At 37.0% G+C, this 18,998-nt stretch overlaps 1 protein-coding gene across 1 annotated transcript in view; it reads right to left on the bottom strand.

Annotated features, from left to right (window-relative positions):
* Nucleotides 1–18,481, bottom strand: part of LOC121826690 (fibrous sheath-interacting protein 2) — a 76,201-nt gene extending 57,720 nt beyond the window's left edge. Inside the window, exons 1-8 of the mRNA XM_076569775.1 lie at nt 18,292–18,481; nt 17,887–18,012; nt 15,240–15,401; nt 13,959–14,048; nt 12,768–12,907; nt 11,562–11,703; nt 10,872–10,982; nt 901–1,024 (exon numbers count right to left, since the gene is read on the bottom strand). Coding sequence (XP_076425890.1) covers nt 901–1,024; nt 10,872–10,982; nt 11,562–11,703; nt 12,768–12,907; nt 13,959–14,048; nt 15,240–15,401; nt 17,887–18,012; nt 18,292–18,390 — 994 coding nt within the window. The 5' untranslated portion in view covers nt 18,391–18,481. The remainder of the gene's footprint in view (nt 1–900; nt 1,025–10,871; nt 10,983–11,561; nt 11,704–12,767; nt 12,908–13,958; nt 14,049–15,239; nt 15,402–17,886; nt 18,013–18,291) is intronic.
* Nucleotides 18,482–18,998: the final 517 nt, after the last annotated feature.

Here is an 18,998-nt window from a genome sequence, read left to right as displayed (position 1 = left end):
CCAGTAGAGGACAGTTGTCATCCTCAAGCACATAGTGCAACATGAAATCTAGAACTTTAAATAAGGACTGGACTCCGTGTGTGATGGATGCTTGCATACACCATTTAAACTGAATTTAATGGGAAATGGCTTGGGTCAGCAGAAGACATTATTGGAATTAAATAGATGCACAATATGGGTGGAGGAAGGTAAAAGCAGAATCCAATTAAGAGCAGTTAATAAGGTAATTGAGTCACATAAGAAGGATCTGAACTGAAGTGGGATTGAGAAGAAACAAGACTGATGGCCATGTTCTTCCTCAATAGTATGCATTCCTAAAACTGTTTTAGAATTCTGTGTTAACCAATAACTAATATAGATAGTTTCACTATAATATCTTAATATTACACATAAAATGCAGCTGATATGAATTGGACTTGGTCAAGTCATGCTGTTTATTTTAAACCTTCTTCCATTCTTTTCCATTTATTTCTCCCTTCTTTCTCTACATGTTTTCTCCATCTTTATTCCCTTAATTTCCCAGGTTCTTTCGATTCTTACTACTTGACAACATAACAAAACACAATGTTGATGTATATAAACAATTATTTTACATCTAGTTTTAATGTGTTAGTAGTAAATTATGAATTATCTTAAGTATAGGGAAATTTTGCAAAAACTGTAAGGCAATCAAATTTGTCTCTTGAACAAGTTGATAAGATTATTTTATTTTAGGTGTGTGTGTGTGTATGTGTGTGTGTGTGTGTGTGTGTGTGTTTGCACATGTGATCTTTTCAACTTGAATAATAATGTGTAAATGGTTAGTCTGGGACCGCCCATAAAGTGGGTAACAAGTACAAGTATATAAGATATTACATTACAGTGATCAATGCTTCCTTCTTAGTGCCATAATATCCTCACATTCATAAGCAGTTCCATTTTGTCCTTTATAGTCAAACGCATTTCTTCCCATGTCATCTTTAATGCCAGTATCCTGCATTTTTTGTAAATGATAAGCCATTTTTTTCTCTAACATTGCTTGTTTCTAAAATATTAAAGAAAATATACTGATTAGTATTAATTTGTCATTTATAAATCCAAAACAAATATTTAAATAATCTAGTATAGTAGAAATAAACACATATTCTTGTTTTGTGACTTTTAAATTTAGAGTATTTAGAAAACAGTAAGGAGTTGATTTCTATTTCTGATCAGACACATAGGTGCAATTTACCTCACTGAATACTTTAGTAGAATTATTAAAGTTTTTGAAATGTAACTTTTTGTGAATCTCTTGGATACTACTGACCATGGAAATGGCAGAAGAGAGATAAAAATACTGAGAGCCCTAGACACTTTATTTAGCATTCTTTAAAAATAAAGGAATAGTACACATAGAGAAGCACTCAAGATAGCATAAAGGAACATCCTGAGGGGTAAGAGAGAACAGAGCTTTGCATTTCCATAAAGATGAAGATTATATGTATTTTCACAAGCTCCAGTATAAAGGCTTTATGAGTCATACTGGCTAGAATACTAAAACGACCCTTGCTTCAATAATAGGGAATAACTAGTTCAGATAACTGGCAACACTGGCCTCATCTAATAAGTCACAAAAAAATCTCATTAATCAAATTGTTTCCAAAGTTATAAAAAGACGGAACACATGAAGTCAATATATGGCATGAAGTTCAAGAATCTAGTACTGTAAAGATAGAAGGCCATGTGACCTATAAAAATATATCATTCAGGCCACTTCCTGAGACTCAGAGACAAGCCCCCAGCTCCTATCAGGCCAAGAACTCCCATCTGGACAAGAGGTGAGTGCCTGGGGTCATACCCAGAGAGGCTGCCCCTAGGTCCCATCCCTGGGCACCAGCCATTCCAGGGAAGACCTGCCCAACTTGGCCCCAGATTCTGGCCATAGGACAGGACTCCCCCTGACCCCCACCAGGAAGGTTCCCTTCTACAAGACCCCCCCTCCCGCGCAGACCCTGCAATCTTCACGCCCTGCCCCCACACCCAGCCACCTGAGACCCCAGCCACTTCCTGAGACTTAGAGACCAGTCCCCAGCTCCCATCCAGCCCTGAACTCCCATCTGGACCAGAGGTGAGTACCTGGGGTCATACGCAGGGAGGCCTGCCCCTAGTTCCCATCCCTGGGCACCAGCTATTCCAGAGAAGACCTGCCTAACTTGGCCCCAGGTTCTGACCATCGGTCGGGACCCCTCACCCCAAGGTTCCCCTTCTCCAAGACACCCCCAGCAGACCCTGCAATCTCTGCGCCCTGCCCCCACACCCATCCGCCAGAGACCCCAGCCACTGCCTAAGACTCAGAGACCAGCCCCAAGCTCCCATCTGGCCCAGAGCTTCGATCTGGACCAAAGAGAGGTGTCCTGAATCTGTCAGCTCTGTCTGGACCAAGAACGAACCCACAAGATGGGCAAACATCAAGGCAGAAGTACATACAATAAAATAAAGCGCAATACAGCATCACCAGAACCTAGCCCTCTTCCAACAGCTAGACCAGAACATCACAAAATGGAAGAAGGAGAAGAAAACAACCTTATGAATAACATCATGAAGATGCTAGAGGCTTATAAAGAAAAAATCAAAAATGAAATGGAGGAACAGACAAACAAAAATTGGGAAGAACGCTAGAAAAAACTAGAGGAAAGGACAAATAAAGCAGAAGAAAACAATAAATCCCTGAAAGAAAATTATGAAAAAGCAATGAAACAGATGAGGGAAACAGTCTAAGACCTGAAAAGGGAAATAGAAAAAATGAAGAAGACACAAACAGAGGAATGCTAGAAATATAAAATCTGAGTAAATGAACAGGAACTTCAGATGCAAGTATAACCAACAGAATGCAAGAGATGGAAGAGAAGATCTCTGGCATTGAAGATACAGTAGAAGAAATAGATTCCTCAGTCAAAGAAAACACTAAAGGCAACAAAGTCATGACCCAAAATGTCCAAGAAATTTGGGACACCATGAAAAGACCAAACCTACAAATAATAGGGATAGAGGAAGGAGAAGAATACCAACTCAAAGGCACAGAAAATATATTCAACAGGATCATAGAAGAAAACTTTCCCAACTTAAACAAGGAAATGCCTATGAAGATACAAGAAGCCTATAGAACACCAAATAGACTAGACCCCCCAAAAAGTCCCCTTGCCACATAATTATTAAAGAACTAAACATACAGAATAAAGAAAGAATATTAAGAGCAGCAAAGGGAAAAGGCCAAGTGACTTATAAAAGTGAACCCATCAGAATAACACCCGATTTATCAATGGAGACTTTGAAAGCCAGAAGGACCTGGACAGATGAAATGCAGACACTAAGAGACCACGGATGCCAGCCTAGACTAATATATCCAGCAAAACTTTCAATCATCATAAACAGAGTAAACAAGACATTCCAAGACAAAGCCAGATTTAAACAATACTTATTCACAAACCCAGCCTTACAGAAAGCACTAGAAGGAAAATTCCAACCTAAGGAAGTCAGCTACACCCTCAAAAACACTGGCAATAGATAACAGCACAGCAGTAAACCCCAAAGAAGAGAAGTACACACACTACCACCAAAAAAATTAACAGGAATGAACAATCACTGATCATTAATATCCCTTAATATCAATGGACTTAATTCACCTATAAAAAGACACAGGCTAACAGAATGGATATGAAAACAGGACCCATCTTTCTGCTGCATACAAGAAACACACTGCAAATTCAAAGATAGACACTACCTAAGAATAAAAGGCTGGGAAAAGACTTTCCAATCAAATGGTCTTAAGAAGCAAGCAGGTGTAGCCATCCTAATATCCAGCAAAATAGACTTCAAACTAAAATCAATCAAAAGAGATGAAGAAGGGCATTACATCCTCATCACAGGAAAGATCCACCAAGACGAAGTTTCAATTATGAACATTTATGCCCCAAACATAAGGGCACCTACATATGTAAAAGAAACATTATTAAAGCTTAAATCACATATAAAACCCCACACATTAATAGTGAGAGACTTCAACACCCCACTTTCACCAATGGGCAGATCTCCCAAGTCAAAACTTAGCAGCAAAATAAAGGACTTAAATGATGTTATGACTCAGATGGACTTAATTGATATCTACAGAACATTCCATCCTAACAAAAAAGAATATACCTTTTTCTCAGCACCCCATGAACCTTCTATAAAATCAACCACAACCTTGGCCACAAAGCAAATCTCAACAGATACAAAACAATTGGAATAACCTCCTGTGTTCTATCAGACCACCATGGTTTAAAGTTAGATTTCAACAACAACAAACCCTACAGAAAACCTACAATCTCATGGAAACTGAACAATGCTCAACTGAATCACCAATGGGTTAAGGAAGAAATAAAGAAAGAAGTTAAAGACTTCCTAGAGATCAATGAAAATGAATACACCACATACCCAAATTTATGGGAGACTTTGAAAACAGTGCTAGGAAGGAATTTCATAGCACTAAATGCCCACATAAAGAAGTTGGATAAATCTCACACTAGTGACTTAACAGCACACCTGAAAGCTCTAGAACAAGAAGAAGCAAATTCTCCCAGGAAGAATAGATGCCAGGAAATTATCAAAGTGAGAGGTGAAATCAATAAAATAGAAACAAAGAGAATAATACAAAAAATTAATGAAACAAAGAGTTGGTTCTTTGAGAAAATCAACAAGATAGACAAGCCCTTATCCAAACTAACAAAAAGACACAGAGAGAGCATCCAAATTAACAAAATCAGAAATGAAAAGGGACACATAACAACAGACAATGAGGAAATCCAGAGAATCATCAGGTCATACTTCAAAAACCTCTACTCCACAAAACTGGAAAACCTAAAAGAAATGAATAATTTTCTGGATAAGTACCACGTATCTAAGTTAAATCAAGACTAGATAAACAATTTAAATAGTCCAATAACCCCTAAGGAAATAGAAACAGTCATTAAAAGTCTCCCAACCAAAAAAAGCCCAGGACCAGATGGTTTCAGTGCAGAATTCTACCAGATCTTCAAAGAAGAGTTAATACCAATGAACTTTAAATTGTTCCACACAATAGAAGCAAAAGGAACTTTAACAAACTCCTTCTATGAGGCTACAATTACCCTGATTCCTAAACTAAACAAAGATGCAACAAAGAAAGAGAACTACAGACTGATCTCCCTCATGAACACTGATGCAAAAATACTCAATAGAATACTGGCAAATAGACTCCAAGAACACATCAAAACAATTATCCACCATGATCAAGTAGGCTTCATCCCAGGGATGCAAGGGTAGTTAAATATACAAAAGTCCATCAATGTAATACACCATATAAACTAACTCAAAGAAAAAACCACATGATCATCTCACTAGATGCAGAAAAGGCATTTGACAAAATCCAACACCCCTTTATGATAAAGGTCTTGGAGCAATCAGGAATACAGGGAACATACCTAAACATAATAAAGGCAATTTACAACAAGCCAACAACCAACATCAAATTAAATGGAGAGAAACTCAAAAGCGATTCCACTAAAATCAGGAACAAGGCAAGGCTGTCAGCTCTCCCCATATTTATTCAATATAGTACTTGAATAAATATGAGCAATAAGACAACGTAAGGAGATTAAGGAGATAGAAATTGGAAAGGAAGAAGTCAAGCTTTCCCTATTTGCAGATGTCATGATAGAACACATGAGTGACCCCAAAAATTCAACCAAGTAACTGATACAGCTTATAAACACCTTCAGCAACATAGCAGGATACAAGATCAACTCAAAAAAATCAGTAGCCCTCCTATGTACAATTGACAAACAGGCTGAAAAGGAAATCAGATACACATCACCCTTTACAATAGCCACAAAAGATATAAAATACCTTGGGGTAACTCTAATAAGCAAGGGAAGGATCTATATGACAAGAACTTTAAGTCCCTGAAAAAAGAAATTGAAGAAGATGTCAGAAAATGGAAAGATCTCCCAAGCTCATGGGTAGGCAGGATTAACATAGTAAAAATGGCAATCTTACCAAAAACAATCTATAGATTCAATGCAATCCCCATCAAAATACCAACACAATTTTTCACAGACCTGGAAAGAATAATACTCAACTTTATATGGAAAACAAAAAACCCAGGATAGCCAAAAGAATCCTGCACAATAAAACAACCTCTGAAGGCATCACGATCCCTGACCTCCAGCTCTACTATAGAGCTACAGTAACAAAAACAGCTTGGTACTGGCATAAAAACCGACATGTGGACCAATGGAATTGAATTGAAGACCCTGACATTAATTCACACACCTATGAACATATAATTTTTGAAAAAGAAGCCAAAACTGTACAATGGAAAAAAGAAAGCATCTTCAACAAATGGTGCTGGCATAACTGGATGTCAGCATGTAGAAGGCTGCAAATAGATCCATATCTGTCACCGTACACAAAACTCAAGTCCGAGTGGATCAAAGACCTCAACATAAATTCAGTTACTCTGAACCTGATAGAAAAGAAAGTAGGAAGTAGTCTTGAACGCATTGGCATATGAGATCACTTCCTAAATATAACACCGGTAGCATAGACACTGAGAGAAACAATCAATCAATGCGACCTCTTGAAACTGAGAAGCTTTTGTAGAGCAAAGGACATGTATGGTCAACAAGACAAAGCGACAGCCTACAGAATGGGAAAAGGTCTTTACCAACCCCACATCTGACAGAGGGCTGGTATCCAGAATGTATAAAGAACTCAAGAAATTAGACATCAAAATGCCCAACAGTCCAATTAAGAAATGGGCTAAAGAACTAAACAGAGAATTTTCAACAGAGGAAGCTCCAATGGCTGAAAGACATTTAAGGAATTGCTCAACATTCCTAATCATCAAGGAAATGCAAATCAAAATGACTCTGAGATACTACCTTACACCTGTCAGAATGGCTAAGATAAAAAATCACTGAAGACAGCTTATGCTGGAGAAGATGTGGAGCAAGGGGAACTCTCCTCCAATGCTGGTGGGAATGCAAGCTTGTACAGCCACTTTGGCAATCAATATGGTGCTGTTTTAGAAAATTGGGAATCAATCTCCCCCAAGACCCAGCCATACCACTCTTGGGCATATACCCAAGGAACGCTCAATCATACCACAAGGGTACTTGCTCAGCTGTGTTCATATCAGCATTGTTTGTAATAGCCAGAACCTGGAAACAACCTAGATGCCCTTCAACTGAAGAATGGATGAATAAAATGTGGTACATATAGACAATGGAATACTACTCAACAGAGAAAAACAATGACAATATGAGGTTTGCAGGCAAATGGATGGATCTAGAAAAAATCATCCTGAGTAAGGTAACCCAGACTCAGAAAGACAAACATGGTATGTACTCACTTATAGGAGGATACTAGATGTAAAACAAAGATGACCCGACTGCTACTCACAACTCCATGGAGGCTACCCAGAAAACAGGAACCTAAGAAAGACACAGGGATCACCCAATGACAGACAAATGGATGAGATCTACATGAACAACCTGGACATGAGTGGGGGTAATGAATGGCAAGGTTCGAGGGAAAGAAAGTCTAGGGGAGCGGGAGATCCCAGCTGGATCAAGAACAGAGAGGGAGAACAAGGAATAAGAGACCATGATAAATGAAGACCACATGAGAATAGGAAGAAGCAAAGTGCTAGAGAGGTCCACAGAAATCCACAAAGATACCTCCACAATAGACTACTGTCAATGGCTGAGAGAAAGCCCAAACTGACCTACTCTGGTGATAGGATGCCCAAACACCCTAAATGTCATGCTAGAAATCTCATCCAATGACTGAGGGAACTGGATGCAGAGATCCATGGCCAGGCCCCAGGTGGAGCTCCAGGAGTCCAATTGGCAAGAAAGAGGAGGGATTGTATGAGCGAGAATTGTTGAGACCAAGGTTGGAAAAAGCACAGGGACAAATAGCCAAACTAATGGGAACACATGAACTATGAACCAATAGCTGAGGAGCCCCCAACTGGATCAGGCCCTCTGGATTAGTGAGACAGTTGATTAGCTTGGTCTGTTGGGGAGGCATCCAGGCAGTGGGACTGGCACCTGTCCTTAGTGCATGAGCTGGCTGTTTGGAACCTGGGGCTTATGCAGGGACAGTACACTCTGCCTGGGAGGAGGGGATTAGACCTGCCTAGACTGAATCTACCAGGTTGAACTGAATCCCCAGGGGAGTCTTTGCCCTGGAGAAAATGGGAATGGGGCGTGGGCTGGGGGAAGGCGGGTGGGGGGCGGGAGGAGGGAGGACAGGGGTATCTGTGGCTGATAAAATGTAAAATTAAATAATTATAAAATAAAAAATTAAATTAAAAAACAATATATATATATATATATATATATATATATATATATAATTTCAATTATAATTATCCTAGGAAAGGCAGAGAAGTAGATAGACTTCAAGCCGAGAATATCAATGCACCCAGCAGAGTTGCATTCTATATGGATTCAATGATAGAACATCTCTTAAAGGAAGCACTGAAAGGGAAAAGACTCAGATATAGAGACCATTTGATGTAGTGAAGGTCCTGGGAAGAAGAAAACATGGATATGCATGTGCAGTTGATCTACACTGCAAACTTGTTGGGATTAAGAATAACCATGGGTTTATACCACAGGGTGGGTCTGCAAGGTTGTTTCCTGAAAAGAAAAGACATACCCAAATGTGGGCAGTACTAATCCAGGGGCTGGAACCTCAGAATAAATTTAAAAAATGGTGGAAGATGAGCTGAGCACAAACAGTTCCAGACTGTGGATGTAATGGGAGCAGCTGTCATGATCCTGAATTCTCATTTTCCTAAAATGACAGATAGACTGGATCTTCTCATCCTGAAAGCCACAATCAACTCTCCCTTTCTTGAATCACTTCTTGTCAGACATTTGACTACAGAGAGAAAAGTAATGAATATGAGATAGAACAGAAATACTTTAAAAATACTACCTAAAAAAATTTCAAAGTTGCTACAAATAGTGAACTCAGAAGTTCAGGAGAAACCCAAGCAGGATTAAAAACAACTGGATGAGATCATGCTACACTGATACTAGATCTAGACACTGACTATACAAGATAAAACAAACAAACACACAAAAAACACAAACAACAACAACAATAAAAAATCTATGCTAACATTTCTTCTGCAAAATTCTACACAAACGTTTGGCTATTTGTATCAAATTACATATCATATATATTACAGTACAATCCGACCAAATGAATTGTTTTAATGATCATGAATTTAAGATTTATTGAACATTTAATATTTGATTTTAAATGTTATACACTTCCCAAGAACCATAAATATCAATTCAACAAAATCATAATAGAAAATATTCAACAACCTACCAACATTCCTTGATATAACTTTTGGCAATTTAGTAATAGAATTTTCTAAACTTTATGAAACTTATTTACAAAGGACACAGAACCTTATAGCTAATTCTAGAAAAGATAACGTTTTACTTCTGAGATGTGTATCAATGGAAGCTGCTATGCTTACTACTATTCTATTACTAAAGCCTACTATAATTAACTATTTTTATATATCTATGTATGTATGTGTGTGTGCTATCTGTAGGTGTTTACGGAGCTGTTGAAACATTGAACATCAGGTGATATGCAGATTATACTAAATAAGACAAGCCTACTTATTCATAGCAACAGTGAATCTCAAACAAGACTAAGATGCATGTGTGAGAAGCAGAACGAAAAATAAAACACAAACTTCAATCTATGATATTTTATAGGAAAATAAAATACACACTTCAATTTCCAATATTTTATGAAGTTTAAGTATAATGATATATTATAATACAAATCAAACTTTGTAAATTTTATACCTAAGTTTGTCAAGAATAATTTACCCTAAATTTAGAATTTTAGACCTACTTTATTAACATGAAAAATCATTCAGTGTGTTTTATTAAATGAAGAAGCAACCTACAAAATAATCTATAAGATGTAAAATTAAAACCAGGAGAAGGGGCTTGGGTGTTAAGAGCACTTGGAGAGAACCTGGATTTGTTTTCCCAGCACCCACATGGTGTAACTCATGTTACAGGGGACCTGACTGCCTCTTCTGGCCTCTGTACACACATGCATGCAGTGCACATACATATATGCTGTTAAACACTCATACACATAAACTGAAAATAAATATGTCTTTTTAAAAAGATGTAAAAAATGTGCTTACTTTAGGAGTAAATAAGTATTTGCAAGAAGATTGTATATTGCATGTGTCTGTGTGTACTTAGCAGTTGGTGAGCTGATAAAAAGAATTCTATAAGCTGCTGTTTCTCCTTATACAGCTTTACACTCTAAATCACAAAGCACAACATATTATTAAACTTAAAGGGAGTAAAACTTTTAAAAAATGAAGGAAAAAAATTTCACCAAAAACTTAGAGTTCTCTAAAAGAACATTTTTTACAAGAGTAAGATTTTTATGAGAACTAAAGCTACTGATGTATTGTGAAGATAAATCCAAAAGTGGTTACATCAAATAATGGAGCAGTGCTTTTCACATTATAAAAGTGCATTAGACGGGACATGAAAAAGTGTGCGTATCTGGGTATAGTGGCTATGGCAGTGGGTGCGAGGCCCGTCTGTCTGCTCTCAGAAAACTGAAGCCTGCAGGTCTCTTGGAGCCTGTCCAGGAGTTCATAAACAGGCCATGCACTTAGCAACAGTCAGGTTTTGTTTCTTGAGTTTTTAACATTTAGTTTTGCAGAATACATGTTTTTTGAATAATTGGTCACTCAAATATTTACTCTGAAAAACCAAGCTTCTCTTCCACCATCCCAAGAAAGAACTTAGAGCTCCCACTACCTTTCTGTCACTCTCTTCTCGGCTTCTGCGCCTCTGTTCCTCCACCCTCTGCTCTCTCTTGACATCTTCTCCAATCTTCGAGAGCAGCAGCATCTCCTTTGTCTTCCATTCCTAGGGACCAAAGAAGTACCATGCAGGTGAGAGTGTGTTTTGTTTTCACGGAAGATGCGTTTTGTTTCCACCACCAAGAAAAAAACCAGCAAGTCGTGGGCCCAACAGTTACAGGTTAGATAAGTGCAAGTCATCGGTGCTTTTCGAATGGGTTTTTCTTAGGGCACGTGTATTAAGAAAACAGCCATGAGGCCAGGAGGTGCTTCAGGGGTGAGGTGCCTGCTGCCAAGCCAGTTAACTTGAGAACTTTTGCCAGAAACCTCGTAGGGAAAGAAATGACTCCCATAAGCTGTCCGGACTTCACTGCACTGTCCGATGTGCACACATGAATTAATAATTTTTAATTAAAAATAAAAATTAGCAATGGTTAATTTTTACTAAAGATAACTTTAAAAATTATTTCCCATGCACACTCAAGTTTAATGAGACGTGAAGCTATGCTTTGTAACTTTTTTACAATGATCTTTAAAAACAAAAATTTGTTCATTATGCAGTTATATCTGCCTCTACCGTTAAAATTACTTACAAATGGAAAAACTACACATTTTTATTCCTCATAAAATTTAATTCACCTCTTACCTCTTCGATTTTTCTACGAAGATTAAGTTTTTTTCTTGTGTATTCCCGCTGCCGTCGCTCTTCTCTGTCCATGCGGAGCAGGCGCTGCTCTTCTGCTGTGCGGTCAAGCTGTTCTAATTCTCTACTGATCATATCCAGATATCTGAGTGAGAACAAACATTTGATTGCAGGTGAACTGCGAGCTTTATCATCATACTCTAAGTCAAGCCCTGCCTGGCTGGTCATGAGAATTTTCATAGGGGTTTTGTATTTTGATGTTATTTTATCAGTTCCATTCATCATTCAGATCAGACGTACTCATAATGTCTGCCTCGTTTTTAATTCTTCATTTTGCATGCATATTTGTTATCAAGGTCAAAGAAAGAATGGGATGGGGAACAAACTGATTCAGTGTTTTACACAGTGAGCAGTAAGTCAGTGGGTTTAGAATCTGAACTTACAAACACAACAGAAAACAAGCAAGGCTTCAAATGCATTCACTGAAAGAATGTTTTCAGAACAAAGTGAGCACTAGGCTCTTGGTAGCAACACAAACTCCCACTGAAGGCTGGGGACAGGAGTGTGTCTTATGGCACTGCTGGGAAACAAAAACTGCACAATATCAAATAATGTAACATAAAAGACTCAATCTTGGTAAAGCGAAGAGTGGAACACCGTTTTGCTTTCAGAAACATAAATTTGGTAATGTAATGCTAATTAATGATTATGAATGAGAAATAGCTGAATAAATTTGCAGTTATTTTAGGATGTTTATGTTTTCTTCAGATATACTAAAACTTTGTTTTTATTTGGACTGATTTCTTCAAATTTAATGCTGTCAGTCTTTAAAGGGTGATTATAAAAAAGTTGCTTTTCTTTTTAGCTGCTGCTAAAATAATTTCTCTTATAGAATGGCTCTGAGATCTGGTGCTTCCTCCAGCTCTCACTTCATTAGCTCTTGGGTTCCCAGAAAATTCAACTCCTGTGGAAGAAGTTTCCACTCACAGCTGTAGGACCAAGATTCCTTATCGCTTTACCTCTTTGATTTCCCTTCCTTTCTCCACTCAGGAATGAAGGGGAGTTAAACATTATTTACTACTTAAGAAAACGAAAGTCCTGCTTACAATGCTTTTTAATATAATTCATTTCACAGACACACACACACACACACACACACACACACACACACACACACACACACATATTATGCTATAACTTCAAGCTCACCTGTGTCTTAACAAACGTTCTTGGTCCTTGATAGACTGTGTGTTGTCCTGTAACAACCAGTTCTGGAACCGTGTGACATCAGAACAGTGAGGATACTGGCTGGTTTCTTGCAGTTTATGTAGTTGTTTTGTAATTAATTGCTATATTTTTTTTATAAAAGAATGCCAGAAATATATAATGTTTTTGCTTTGCCCAGAAATACAATCATTAAAATTCTATATTTTATAGATGGTAAATTATTTAACTGCGTTTAATTCTATTTTGAATCAATTTCAAAAGTGGAAAAAGAACTAAAATAAGACTTTCTCTCTCTAAAAATGAGAGACAAATGTTTTAATTGTTCATCAATACTACATTTTCTGTCTGCCTATTTTGCTATTTATTTTTGGTTTTTATGACACAAGGTCTCACAATATATAACCCAGGCTAGGCTTTAACTCATAGTTGTTTCAGCTTGCAGAGTGCTGGGATTTCAAGTGTGTACAGATCTTAGTCATTCTTATTTTTCTCTAACATTCTCACTTGGTAATATAAAATTGTGAGCACACACTTGCCTAATTTTGAGCTTTGTTGACTCTTCAGAAAAATATGAATCCAGTTATACATATCAGAGAGAGAGAGAGAGAGAGAGAGAGAGAGAGAGAGAGAGAGAGAGAGAGAGAGAGATGCATGCTATATACACAACTTTGATTCAAGACTAAAAGAAACAAGCATAATCTAAGAATTCTATCTCATTTTGTGAATTTTTGTGAATGAACACAGAGTATGTATATAGATACAAACACACAGTCTATTTGGTTCTTCAGTATTATGTAGAATATTACAAATGTAACAAGGAAATCAGCTGTTCCTAAGACTGTTTGGGTTTTTGCTTTGGAATTTTTCTAGTACTACAGACAGCTTCTAGTGCCAGCTAAGGTCTAAGTAGCTTATCTGACTTACTAAATTTTTGGTTTACTGAATTGCTTACTAAATTAACAGCTAAATATAAATAATAATACTAAATATTAGTGTACTGATGATATGATCTAATCCTTTTTTTCTTATTGGGCAAATGTTGTAACTTCCAAATATTACTCATTTCTGCTCCAGAGTATCAGCAACTAAGCTTCAAAATATAAGACAATATCACACACAGAAAAACATCTTTTATATTCTATTTAAACCAATGATTTTAAATGCACAGCTTACCTGTTCTCTGATATAATTTCTTTCAAAGTCTATTTTTAAGCTTGTAAGATATTGCCTGTATTTATTCAGTTCCCTCAAGCTACATACAATCTAAAAATGAAACAAAAAATTGTATAAATATTTTAAATGTGTAAAGACTGAAAGTCATAACAGTTGTTTATTAGAGGAAAAAAAAGAACAATGACAATTTAATGACACGGTGTGAAGAGTGAGAAATTATTAACAATTTGATAGGTCATACCTCTACATTTGTAAGCAAGGAATTTCTATCTAGAAATAAAAATTTATTATTATATTATAATAAGCAAGTAATTATTCACGTATAGCTGTAGTTATTAAAATAATAATTCTAATTAATTATAATTAGAGTATGATTGTAAATATAATGTTCAAATGCAATAAAATTATTATCTGAGGATGCTAACAAACTACATTTCCTACATTTCAATTTCAAGTTTTTAAAAATATAAATCACATACAAGAAAACAGAACCATTACTGACAGAAAATAGAGAACTATGATTCAGCTGGGAACATTAATATACCTTTGCCTATTCGAAATAGATGATAATTTTTTTTATGTTAAACATAAAGAGTAATGGAAATAATCACGTGTGGAAGCACTCGTTTTTTGATCTCTGTGTATTGTATAAAACTGGCCAAGAAGTATCCTATTACAATAATGTTAATAGTGCCACTACAGAAAGACAGTTCCTGGAAAGACGCTGTACCTGCCAAGGCTGACCTACTAGGACTTCAGGGATGTAGTGAGGATGGAGTGTTGCAGATCAATAGCCTAAGTATAACTGATCCTAAAGTAGAGAGACATTCTTTACCCACCTGTATTGTAACTAACAGATTAAAAACCCCTTTTAATCTATTAACAAAACCCTGTTTTCTACTCATCAAAGGGCTAAGAATGCTGTTCACATTGCATCCAACGCATATAGCTGAGACTTCTTTGCTTGGCTATAACCACTTCTCTGATGCTTCCACCAACATATTGTAAAGGTCTCTTGATTTATGATTTTCTTTGTTTAGTTTTATAAAACTTCATGATGTTACTTCCATATTAGATCATGGAATTTGGGGTAACATAAATCTGTGTTCCAGAGCCATGGTCACTCATTTTCAACTCTAGAAGAAATTATTTCTTATTCCGTTAGAAGTGAGAACAATGTTTTTGCATCAAGGGACTGGCTTCCCCTTAGAGTAGGGGAGCAAACACAAAATAGTCTAAGTTTTCATTGATTAAGAAAAAAAAAAGCAACCTTCAACTCACTTTGTTATTGCTGGTGATGTAGCCACCCTTCTTTAGCCTTCTCAGAATATCTTTGCGCTTATAGTATGTTCTTAAATGTGGATCATGGAGACTTTTATATTGGGTTTCCAAAAGTCGACAGTAAGGATCACTCAGGTTAAAATCATAGGAAGGTCGAAAAAGCTGCATACACAGATATTAAAAAATTACAAATATAAATTAATGTATTTTCACTATTAATTAACCTGCTGACATGACTGAAAAAAATCAAACATACAGTTTAAATTTGAACTGGGAATAAGCAAGCAACAGGAGGATTTACTCAGGTAAGTTTCTCTTATTCCCCTCCCCCCTGTGAAGTAATTTAAACAGTCGGCCCCACTCAATCAGTTTTTTCATTGATGTGACGTCACCTTATGAACACGAGAGAAGGGAAAGAGAAACAGAGAGAAGGGAAAGAATGGGGATAGTGTCTGATTTGCTTTAAGAAATAAAGTCAGTGCTCAGACGTGGTCTTTTCTTTCTCTCCTTATATCAAGACACTATACACAAAAGGAAAAAGGATAATATTAATTATTCTGTTTCAATCATTTGAAAGTGAAGAAAAATAATGGAAAAATCTTTTACCAAGATTAAATGGAAATAATGCATGAAAACAGTATAGAACTTAGATGCTAAATACTAAGGATAAAGAATCATAGTGTCTTGGGACTTTTAACACACCCAAAGCACTTTGCGTATTATAGTCATAAAGAAAATCAATGTCTGTTATATAATTCCACATATTGAAATATAAGGCATATTTACAGAAAATGTTTTTGTTCTGTCCTGTTAACAGCAAACCCAACTTCATACAATAAATTTTAACATATAAACATAATTTTACCATGTAAATATTAATATTATCATATAAATAGCATAATAAACATAACCATATAAAAGGATGAATGGAAAGATAGCTAACTAATGCTCGTGATTCCCTATTATTTTTTACTATGAAGGAAACACCTAAGTTATTTAATCTCATTTGTTAACTAAAACATTGTCTGAGTAAGGTTTTGGTTTCAGTTCTCAGTTACTTTTTCAAAGGGAGACTAATAATAGCTTGTACAAGCACTTCTGAAAATGAAAAGGTAACTGAAAAAAGAATGTGTAAAAATGTGCTAATGTTGTCTTTGCATTCTTTCAGCTTTAATGCTTACTAATACAATGCCAAGTCAGAAAACAGGTGATGATATTGAAGTATGTGGGAAGAGCTGGAAAAGCAGAGGTCATGTGCCCTTGTTTGTAGGCTTCTAATTCAATTTACACTACCACATAATATTGTGCACCAATCAAGAGGGTCTTGAAGGTACCAGTTTGTGATCTTTGTTCATTTTACAAGTTCAGTTCATTCCTTGAATCCTGGAGAATCAGGTGGAGTAGGGGGTCTAAAAAGAACTAGAAGGCAGAAGGCAAAAAGGAAAGCCTAAGGGAGCATGATAACAGAGTAGCTTTTCCTTTTCATAAAACACATAACATTCTGTTAAGTCACTGAGGTCTTAATGCCAAAAGTTTAATACATTTCAAAAGTTCTAATCAGAAAAGTGGACTGAATGACTACCAAAGCTTCCCAGAGAACACCAGTCCCCCTGTAGTTTAATTTAGTGAGAATTAGACAGGATATGAGGTACACATCATTACGGGAAATATAGATCATGGAAGGAATTGGTTGTCTCTCTTAGATGACATTTGACTGTCAACTTTTTTTAGATGTTGACTTTTAGCAATGACAAACACATTTTTCAATATTAATTAAAGTAACCACTTAACAAAAATATAATTAGTCTTCTTCAGAACTATTTAGTCAAGAACTGGAGGCAGTTAGGGATGGGACAAAAATCTAAGCATTTTAAGGAAAGTAGACAATATCATAGAATTTAATACAAATGATGAGTGTAATCATTCAACCTAAAGAAATGTTAATTCTAAACAAAAATATATTGGTGATCCTCTAGAATGACTCAGAGTAACAAATTAGGAAGAAAGAAGAGTAAGTCTGGAGACAAACTGAACAAAAATAATGAGTGATGGATGTTTGTTTGCATGGACTTAAAACATATCGACTGGAAGAATTCATTCTGAAGCTATGAAGGAAGGACGAGGGCTAAGGTGATCATGGGGTTTCATCATCATAGAAGCAGGGCATTTTTCTATCTATAAGAATTATAATACCAAACATGAAAAATAATTTCAATTCTATTTTTAACTTACTGCACGAGATAGTGTTTGATTCAAAAGAAAAAAAAATGTCTTTCATCGAGAGTTTAGCACCAGTAAGTATTGATTAAAATCCTAGTACTAATTAAGAGCAAATAGTAATAGCCTTTAAACCAAATGTTTCTAAGAAAAAACCTAATACATAGGCATATAAGGGTTTATAATTAAATGTTAGTATGTTGCTATGTAATATAAATTAAAATAGGGCTGACGATCTAAATCCTTTTGATCATGATTCTCTAAAGCCATGCTGGATGAAATTGCTTTATTCACAATCTAAACAATGCCTGTGGTACGATGTCTGACTGTTAGTACACGTTCTCCTAATATACTCTGTATTGTCTAACCGCAAGGAGAGTACAGCATTGTAATGTAAGACGATTCATGCAATTATAAAAAGTTGCCTTACCTTTTCACCAATATTCGTCGTAAAATAAACAGTATCTGTTCCTGGGATCACGGGCAGCTTGACTCCAAGAGGAAGATCTAGTAGCTGAGCGGCTCCCACCCCTGGAATTCGGGCTTTGTGTACCCCCTATGAAATAGAATAAGATAATTTGTGTTTTCTTTCGGTAACAGTCTTTTGCTTTGGCCCATCTCTTCCCACAACAAGGGTAGAAATCCAACAATCAAAAGATAAGGTCTGAAGGGCTCACCCTCACAGTGTACCTCTCTTTAGCCAGCCTAGGACACCCTGCTATAGCCAGACCAGAGCTGGTGAGATGATTCCCGTTCCCAGGCCCGAGGCCCACAATGGCTGCTCCCAGGCCTGAGACCCAGGACGTCCACACTGGCCTGAGGCCACTCCACTTACATCTCCGCATTGCTGACTGCTCTCAGCCAGGCTACCGGAGGCTGCTTTGTTGGCAGCCAGTTTGGCGGTCTTGGAGCAGGCGCTAAGGTACTGCTCCATGACTGCCTGAGCCTCACGTCCTCCCTTGACGCTTCCTGGCTTCCTTCACCGCGGTCCCTCAGTTCCGAATGACCGGTGCCAGCCCCCTGCGGCCCCACGAGCTTACGTTCCACGTGGAACTGTGGAGGCCACGCAGGAGATCGAGTGCCTCAGATTGGGAAATTCGGCCCCAGGGAAGCAGATTGTGACGACCTCGATCGAAAGTCTGGATCTCTTGGAAACCGTCACCCCACAGGCAATCCAAACAAACCAACGAAAAATGTGAAATTGTGCTGGGTGGGAGGCTGAGAGAACAGAGCCAAGAGGCAGCTAGTTTCTTCACCAAAAAAACTATAAGCTCTTCCACACACACCTAGTGTCTAAGGCCTGGCTATGTATCCATCTTCTGCAAGGAAACATTGTAACCCAGCTCTCGTAACTTTCCATATCAGACCCATTTCCAACAAAAGATCCTGCTCCATTCTCCTATAGTCTTTCTTTTTCTCTTTCTTTCTTTCTTTCTTTCTTTCTTTCTTTCTTTCTTTCTTTCTTTCTTTCTTTCTTTCTTTCTTTCTTTCTTTCTTTCTTTCTTTCTTTCTTTCTTTCTTTCTTTCTTTCTTTCTTTCTTT

The sequence above is a fragment of the Peromyscus maniculatus genome, chromosome 4 (assembly GCF_049852395.1).
Source record: "Peromyscus maniculatus bairdii isolate BWxNUB_F1_BW_parent chromosome 4, HU_Pman_BW_mat_3.1, whole genome shotgun sequence".
Lineage (NCBI taxonomy): Eukaryota > Metazoa > Chordata > Mammalia > Rodentia > Cricetidae > Peromyscus > Peromyscus maniculatus.
Note: the sequence above shows the minus strand (reverse complement) of the source record. Positions and strands in the feature narration are given on the sequence as shown.